We start from the raw sequence: 9,157 nt of genomic DNA, 5'->3' as shown, positions 1-9,157 counted from the left end.
TTGTAATGTTTTGGCAGTAGTTATTATGGGGCTTCTGACTCGTCTTCTTAAAAAAGCATTGTTGTTTAATGCATGTGTATATTTTATAAGAGGCAATGTATTGTTTGCGTATCAAAAACATTGTATATTTCTTTTTTTTTTAACCCAGGACAAACTCCCAACGAGCTCTCCAATTGTACATATATCACTTATTTTAACAGGAAAAATGGTAGACTCCCATAAAATACGTGTTTAGTAATCTGGGCGATTTCGTCGGTGCAGTCTTGTGTAAATGTAAATCAGATGTATATTTAAAACACTATGCTCTCATTGAGAAGCTTATTCACCGAGATAACCCATAAACGCATTATGTTAGGTACGACTACGTTGACTACACAAAGTATACAGAAACATAATTGGTGCTCTTATCGATTTGTATGTTTAAAAGTGTTAATGTACGATTTAAGAGGTCGTATTTCACAATATGTGGTGGCAGTTTTTCCCCCCAGCATTAAAATAGTCTTATTAATGTGACCATTATTAAACTTCAAACAAATTATTATACAGTATATACACATTTCAATTCATTATAAAAATACAAATAAAATAATTCAGTATTATTCTTCACATTTAAATAAACACATTTATTCATCTCGCTTTTTGACAGATGCCTATTTAAATGTAAAATAGGCAGAGCCAGCTAAACAGGTGTTGTATGACAATGTGACAATGTATCAATGGCTTCTGAAGGCCCACAAAATGCACTGTTGGTCACAAACGACAAATCTAACGTTCTGAGGTAAAAGATGGCACCGTAGGCAGTAAAAGTAAAGATCTGCCAATCTCACATCAGAAAACTAATTTTGGCAAAAAAATCCCATTTAAAAAGTTACAGATTACAAATGTTAAATGGGCAATAAATTCTCTACACCCAATATAACCAACAATCCATCTTTTACTGGTTGAGAATTAGTGTAACCTGTTAACAGAAGAATCTTTTACTTCAAATATTGTTTTACTGACAACTTTTCAATCTGCTTAGGTTTTCACATGAGCCCTTTCCTATTCATTTAGGTTTTTACGTTATTACTGGGTACTGTACATTACTGGATGTATAAGAAATTATAAATGTAATAGAACCAAATTAATCATTTTATACATAGAAACTGTTAGCCATGGAAAAAAAGACTTACATTTACCAGTGATTTGTTTTGCCTGCGGACAAAAATGGCCTCCTCTGTAATAAATTAATCAAGCGGACAATTTTCCTGCACTGAAAACTGGTCGGAATTCTTGAATTTTGACAAATTAACTTGAAACATAAATCCAAGGCAAAGTCCCACAGAACTAAGTATGATGTAGATCTTCAGAAATTCAGAGACTTGGGACTTAATTTTCAAAGTATTATCTTAGATTGTCATTTTTCTATAAGAAGAAAAAGTTTTACTACAAATCTTTACTGAAACACCAGATAGCGAGGAAGGAAGAGGAATAAATCCTAATCCCAGATTAGCTGTTTCTTATTTTTTTAATATAGCTATCAGATGGTCATTCATCTTCCAAGCACCACAAATAAATGAAGTACAATTCTGAAAACTGTTAACAAGTTTCATCTTGATGATATTTCTACACAACAACTAGATGGAAAACTCACAACAGACAAAATAATTGCAATAATCACTGCAAAGTTTTTGCGTAGTAGCTTCAGCAGCTCAATAATTTGCTTCAGGGAAACAATGAATAAATGAAAAAATAAGTGAATGTTAATCATCATTTGTAAGAATGGCTTTGAATATTTTATCCTTAGGACACTGTAAATTATCCCCTTTTAGAAGAAAAATAACCAAATATGTAGGAGAAGAATCAGAAAAGTCATCAAAAGTTTGAATGTTTTTAAACATTAAATAACAGAATTACAACAGTACAGTGCATAATAATGACAATTTGTTTAAAAAAGACCTTAAGTGAAATAGAGACCCATACATATCCTGAGAATACTATATTCTGTTGGGGAAATTAAAACATGAAAAAGTTTAAAAGCTGTACATGAGGAAAGTTATTTTTCCAAAAGAAAGCATTCCTATGTTAAACTTCCAGAGAAAAAAGCTGTTCTTTTGTATTTCAAATTTTTTAATGATCTGAATCACTAACATCTTGGGAAATTGAATTTCATAACAACTATGAACTACTGTAAAGACATATTACAAGCTTCATTTTTATTTATTCTGTGTTAATATAAAAAATAAAAACTGACCTCATACTACATTAAAGAAAAAAAAATTTTGGGTCATGCTGCATTACAGAATTTTCATGCCCCGACTCGAAACTTCAATTACCAATTACAAACAATAAGATCAGTACAAGATGCATTCTCCTTTAAACCACACAAAAACCCTTGTACTGGATCTTCATATTTCTTTTAGCATGAGGGCAGTAATTAATCTTGGTCTGAATAAATTTAATCTCTAACATTCATCTTTTTAACCAGATTTCAATTTAAGTGTTTTGGTTGTTGTTAATTCATTAGGAAAATTCCATGAAAAACAAAAAAAAAGTGTTTTTTTGCAGAGATCCAATATATAAAAATGTATCACTTTATCAATGGAGCTACTATGATAATCTTATACAATCACTACATTATGTTTCTTCTACCCAAGGCATCGTTTACTAACATTACATAACTGCTGGTTTTTATCTCAAACCAACATTCTTGGGGTAGATAAGCTAACAGCCATTACTCAAAAACAAAACAGCTAAGCATCTTCCGTATACTGTTTGCTTCTACAAAACCATAATTTGGAAAAGAGACTTAATTGAGATTAAGTGCCTCAAATTTATAAGACTAGGAATCAGGGTTTACCGAGCTCTTGCAGACATGATGATATTATTTTCTATTGTACAGTACAAACACAGGGCAAGAAAATGAAGAAACATACAGGATCTACATGTCTAGACATATGAACCGTTTTCTAGCAAAAGCTTAGTAAATCTGTTCCGGAAAGTTTTCAAACACTTTAAAAACACAGTACAAGAAAACTGAAAGAATGGAGAGCACATTGCCCTAAAATACCAATGTTTGAAATGGTACAGAAAAAAGCCAGAGCAACTCCACAGACAGTGACTGTACCACTACGGGGAAAAGGGAAAACAATGAGCTCTAAAGGCAAGTACACTGAAACCTAAGCAGGGCAATATGAACTCCACTCTCTGCCCTCTACCCGAACACAGAGGCAGGTAATGGAGACTGGGAGGAATGGTTCTGTAGAGAAGCCCACAGACTGTAAGTGCTGCAGTATGAGAGCTGGGACCCGTGTCTGGCTTATTCAGTGATTCAAAAGGAGTTCAGTCAGGCATGTCGAGGCTTCAAGGTCAGACGAATGTGGATGATGTGGAAGGGTTCAGGATGTCTTGTTTTCCAGCAGGTAGTAACGATACATCAGACCAACAACAGCAGCAGCAATGGCTGGGATCAACCAGGTAGTCCATGTACTACAAAAAGGAAGAAAAAACATTCTGGAAATGCTGCACAGTAACATTGTATTTTTAAGAGTTGTTTTTATAAATATTAGAAAATAAAAATAGCCTTGCTTTTTAGAGGCGTGAAAGCAGAGAATATAAAAATATACTGAAAACTGTATCAGATATTCAATTTAAAAAAAGTTATTAGTACAATAACAGCATTTTGCACTGGAAAAGAGAACAGATGCAGTCTTTCGGTAAGAGTAAAATGTTACATATTCAATTACTTTTTGCTTTAGAGGGCACTCTGCCAAATAGATGTTTGGATATTAAACAAATTGGATCATGTTTACAAAGTCTCTTACTCAGGGAAGAGTTATTCTATTTTATCAGACTTCTTTAGGAAAAAGGACATGCACATTTCAAGTAAAAAGCAAGATCATAATTCAGCATTCAAAAGATGGTATTTTAATGGTGTTTACCTAGTCTGACTTGTAGATGTTGTAATAAGAACATCCTGAAAAAACAACAAGTTATTAAAATAGTGAACAGCCATAATGCATATTCAATACTGACAGTGTGGCTTTGTACATTATTCCAACCTCTTAAGCTTAATATTGCCTCAAAAGCACATAGTTTCTCTTACAAATGTCTCAGTAATTAATTGGATGGGGTAACAAACTTCGGGGTGAATGCTCAATTCTAAATTACTGTACCTCCAACGCCAAAAATAAGACAGACGTTTGTGCTCTTGTCTATAAAGTTACCTTTCATATTTCAATTTACTTAGCAATAGAGAAACATTCATGTAATTAATAAAAATAAAATACTAAAATAAAAAAGATTTTATGTGAACAACATCTAAATGAATATACTTTTAATTCTTCCATACTAAACCTGTCATAAACTAGATCCTGAGACTGTACCTTAGAGTTTTCATTCTTGCGGTCATTCTGAAAGGCAAAGAAAAACATGATTTTCTACAATATTTTATACAACTTGATCACTGTTCAGAATATCAAGGTGACTTATTAAGACCTACTGTACCATTATTTTTAATGAATAATCACTACTTCTTGCATTTAATATCTAACGTCCTGCTTTTGTAACTTAATATAAAAACTGCCCGACAATAAATATGTTAATGGGAATCGGGTTACACAGAGAAACTGAAGGAAAAGTAATTCTTTACTGAACATCTGAGTTTCAGTAAAACCTTGTAATACACCAGCATTTGGTCGTATAAGACTGGGACGTGTATCCCAGTGCTTCAGAAACAATGAAATGTATTTTGTTTATAAGTAAATAGAAATGTTAATGGTCATGTGATCATGTTCTCAAAGATCAAGGTAAAAAAAAAGAGGAATGGAAAACTTTACCATGTCAAGCTCTCCTATAAAATACTGCTTGAGCATCTCCCTGGCATCTGTGGAGTGGCCCACATCCTCGAAGCTCTCAGTGGCATCTCCCCCAGCCTGCTCCAACAGCACCTCCTCCCCTCCAGGGTGCTGAAACAGTGAAGGCAAGACGGACTCAGTGCCTTCCACGTGTCAGAGCCGCAGTGTGAAAAAACACCCTGTGCTTAACCCCTGGCACCGTAACTACCCGAGGATAAACAGGCAGGCATTCTGCAGGTAAACGTCAGGAACAAAAAAAGCGAGTAGTTCTCATCCTTGAAGCATCAGAGTATTGCTAAACAAACTCATTCGACTCGGTACCTCCCTGTAGTACATACTGTACATCCTTTCATTTTAAAACTCTAACTGAACATGAATCCGAAACAATCTGAAATACCTGACTGTTCCATGGTGGTATTCCATTCCAGTCAGGACTAATTCACAGTGCACCGTATTGTAAATATACCAACTAGGTATATTTAGATTTGCAAAAGTATTTTATCTAAAAGGTCCTCACAAATGATCAGTTCTCAAATTTTTGGCAGCTGGCATTCAAGAAAATAATAATAATAATAATAATAATAATAATAATAATAATAATAATAATAATAATAATAATTGCTTACACTTATATAGCACTTTTCTGGACACTCCACTCAAAGCGCTTTACAGGTAATGGGGATCCCCTCCATCACCACCAATGTGCAGCCCCACCTGGATGATGCGACGGCAGCCATAGTGCGCGAGAACGCTCCCCACACACCAGCTCTCAGTGGGGAGGAGAGCAGAGTAATGAAGCCAATTCATAGAGGGGGATTATTAGGAGGCCATGATTGGTAAAGGCCAATGGGAAATTTGACCAGGTCGCCAGGGTTACACCCCTACTCTTTTCGAGAAATGCCCTGGGATTTTTAATGACCACAGAGAGTCAGCGAGGAATCGTCGTTCGCCATTAAAACTGATTCTAAGCACCAACTCTTTTAGGGTAAAGCACATTTTTGTGGACATAAAAATAAATAAATGGTTCCGTAAATGTGGTCATGTACCGCATCACGTGGAAATACGTTTTAAAGAAGTTTGATAAGTGGACTGTGCACTTCCGGGTTCGTGCAGCTTATCAGTGTGTACTGCACGTTATGGAGCTGGTTTCCATGGTTATCATCCATTTCTCCGGTAATGGCCTTATTTTAGACGTGATCATAGGTCACTTTGTGCCAGAGACCCTTTCCCGCTGTCCTAAGGCTTGTTCAGTTGTAATAAATGAACGGGTTTACTCAGTAATTGCTCTTCAATAGCAGCCTCTTAGAAATTCATCAAACAAGACCGCTTCTGTCAAAGGTGGTGGTGGTGGTGGTGGGGGAGGGGGTGATCTTAAAACTGTTACGCAAGTTGCTCAGGCCTCATGTGGGACACACAGCGAATGGTCACAGGGCACGTCATCATGTTTGGATAAAACGTTTTTCTTCGCTTTCCCTGAAAAACAGATATTTCTGAGTTTTCCCTCACTTAAGAACCGCGCGTCAAAAAGGCTGTGGAGGGCAACGTGCGCCTGCGCCTTCCGGTTTCCCTGTAATTTCAGTAATCATTTTGGGTGTTGTAGTTTATCCTTTTCCGAAACGCTTATAATTAACAATAGAGATTTCTTTTAAGCCACAAGACTGAAGACGGGGCCTCATGTTGAAGTGCTTACCTCCTCCAGAAAACGGGTGATGTCATAGACTTTATCGTGGATGACAAGCCAGGTATCCCTGCTCATATTGTGTTTCTGAATTTCTTCGAGGGTGTAATACGTAACCGTGCTTTTCGAATTAGCTTCTGTGTTGTTTTCCTCTCCCATTCTGTTTTTCGGTGGCCTGTTTGATTTTGCTGACTGGAAAAAAAAAATAACCAGAAAGATTCAAAGTGCAGAACCGTGCCTTTATGTACAGTACCCTTAAGACACGCCAGCCTCGAATTTCTCGGGATGAGAAAAAGACTTGTTTTCCCCACCCTGGCCACCGTATCAGTCTATCAGCTGACTCCTGATTTGAGCCAACAGCAGTCCCAGGCTATGACAGACCAATGAAAGATTCAAGACTCAGTGGGGTGGTCCATCACCGCTGGGCGTGCAAGAGATCAGCCAATCCAAAACACCCGCTGGAGCTCTGTGGCGTTCACACCATAGAGAACCATAAGAATTTCGTCCCTGCCCCCCTTTCGGTATCAGAAGTGACATTTTGGTCAAGATCCCCTGATTTATTATTGCTCTTTTTCTCACTTAAACGCTTTTTTCTTTCTTTTAATCACTAGGCACGAGTCGGTGTTAACTAAACACATAGCCAATTACAATTCTACCTAAAACCCTTAGTTGTATTCCAGGCTGATTCAACCTGAAACAAAACCATCATTTCAAATAATCGTTTGTATTCATACCCCAGACCTGTGACTTGAGATGGTCAGTGATGCATGACACTCATAACGGATAGACCACTAATCAATCTTATCTTATCTCATGAGTCCGTTTACAGTCCAATACTGTGTGCACTTTTAAAAAATTTAAATCATGATCGATTCAACTGATCTCCACTAGGGGGAACCCGTGTTCCACAATATCATTGTGATAACATTATTTCGAGTTTTTTCACAGGAAAGTTTCTGCTGTAATACAAAGTTTTTTTAGATCAATGTTCGAGGTGTTATTGAAAACTATTCATTTTATTTATGTTCCAAATTTTAGGGATGAGAGGACGCTCAGATCTTGTGAAAAAAACTCATTGTCATTCCAAGGAGCTCGGATTTGTAATTAATTGTAATTCGAATTAAATCATTGTAATTAATTAATTAACAGGTTTTCTAATATGAGTCTTGGCTTAAAATGTGAAAACGCAACAGAAAAGGTATTCCTCAGTTTTGTCAGATTTAAATGGTCTCTCTTACTGTGAACATCGTTTTGCACTGCTTGACAGAATATGCCTGATGGTGGAATTTGTAATACCCTTACGTTTTGACCTGGTTACATGGTGTGCAATCATCGTTACTGATAACTGACAATATTCAGGTACGTTAAAGGAATGAAAGAGGAAAAAACACTTCCTACAACATAAAATTGATCATTATGAACTGACTTCACTCATATAAAGTATATACCTATATTTTAACAACAAGGAAAATTCACACAATGCTATGTGAAAATGAGCTGATGACTGTTCATATATGCTTAGATTTTGTCATTGTAACATTTTTCAATGGACAGCATGCAACATCCATAACTCTTCGGTAAATAATCAATTGTAGAAAACTGAGAAAGCAATGCCATATTTTGTCTCTTATTATTTTCCTTGATTTCAGTTTATAATTCAATTTTTCACCATTTGTAAGTGACACACTATCTTACTGCCTTTTGTACTTGTAAGTAATCTAGAATTAGGAAATTGTCCTTGTTAAGAGAGATATATTGTTTGTTAAGCTGTGGTATTTTCAAACTGTCCCCACACCAATTAAAATGTTTACATGTGGAGTCTTGTATAAAAATATCATAGCATTGTACATAAAAAATAATTTAGGAAGCAAAAGGAGACCGTTCTGTATTGTACAACGAAATGGTATTGCCCATTTCAGTGCTACAAATAAAAAAAAGTCTTTGAGTACTGGATACTGGAAGTACAGTAGTACTCCTCTCTCTAACCTTGTGAAACAGAAAGTGAAGCTTTCACTGTTTCACCAGAGGGACACACATCTAATGTTGTGGGTAAACATTCTGTAGTAGTGGGGAGTCAGGTCAGGGTAAGAGCATCCAATTTGCTCTAACAACAGGAGAAAACCATGCTCTGTGACAGGAGACAGGAGTAGCTTGTGCCATTAATGTGCTGCATGTTATCCTTTCAGAAGCTAAAGGTGCACACCGGAGGAAATGGCCATTTTCAGTACATTAAACTGCTGTAGTGAATAGTCACAGAATGAGGTTATATCCTAATTAATAAGATCTATAAAATCAGCTTTACAATGATATTTTTTTAAGTAGAATGTGGACCTCTTCGTTTTTTTATGGAGTCTTTCTTCTTCTCATATTACAGAAAAATACATCAGCCCTTTCGATCAAACGCCGCAATTATTCTCACATAGTAATGAAAAATACCTACTTTTTTTTTTAACTTTGAATTAACATACAGAACTGGCACAGAAGCCAGTCCAGATGGGTCTGTGATGCATAGATAGTGCATAGATACGTTTTACCCCTAGTCTTCATTGGGAGGTGCAATGATGCATCCTAGTTCCAAGGAGATAAAGTTACTTGTTTTTTCACTCATGTGTACACACATCGAATTAGAGGCTATAGCTGGTTA

At 36.1% G+C, this 9,157-nt stretch overlaps 1 protein-coding gene across 1 annotated transcript; it reads right to left on the bottom strand.

The window, feature by feature from the left end:
- Window positions 1-1,488: 1,488 nt before the first annotated feature.
- cyb5b (cytochrome b5 type B) lies at window positions 1,489-6,843 on the bottom strand. Its single transcript, XM_088614471.1, has 5 exons — window positions 6,526-6,843; window positions 4,818-4,946; window positions 4,365-4,391; window positions 3,921-3,955; window positions 1,489-3,468 (listed from the first exon to the last, which is right to left on the bottom strand). Exons 1-5 carry the CDS (start codon window positions 6,670-6,672, stop codon window positions 3,378-3,380), a joined length of 429 nt encoding a protein of 142 aa, XP_088470597.1. The 5' UTR covers window positions 6,673-6,843; the 3' UTR covers window positions 1,489-3,377.
- Between the last annotated feature and the right edge of the window lie 2,314 nt (window positions 6,844-9,157).

This window comes from Lepisosteus platostomus, chromosome 20 (genome assembly GCF_059453375.1).
Source record: "Lepisosteus platostomus isolate fLepPlt1 chromosome 20, fLepPlt1.hap1, whole genome shotgun sequence".
In the NCBI taxonomy this organism is placed as follows: Eukaryota; Metazoa; Chordata; class Actinopteri; order Semionotiformes; family Lepisosteidae; genus Lepisosteus; species Lepisosteus platostomus.
The sequence above is the reverse complement of the archived record's forward strand: the minus strand, read 5'-3'. Positions and strand labels throughout refer to the sequence as shown.

Bases quoted from the DNA above. Each gene is read 5' to 3' on its own strand.
- cyb5b (XM_088614471.1), bottom strand. From the start codon at position 6,672: ATGGGAGAGGAAAACAACACAGAAGCTAATTCGAAAAGCACGGTTACG. The intron at 4,947-6,525 runs GTAAGCACTTCA...TCACTGTTTCAG, and splicing joins TCACCCGTTTTCTGGAGGAG to CACCCTGGAGGGGAGGAGGT. The intron at 3,956-4,364 runs GTACAGTCTCAG...TTGTTTTTTCAG, and splicing joins GCAAGAATGAAAACTCTAAG to GATGTTCTTATTACAACATC.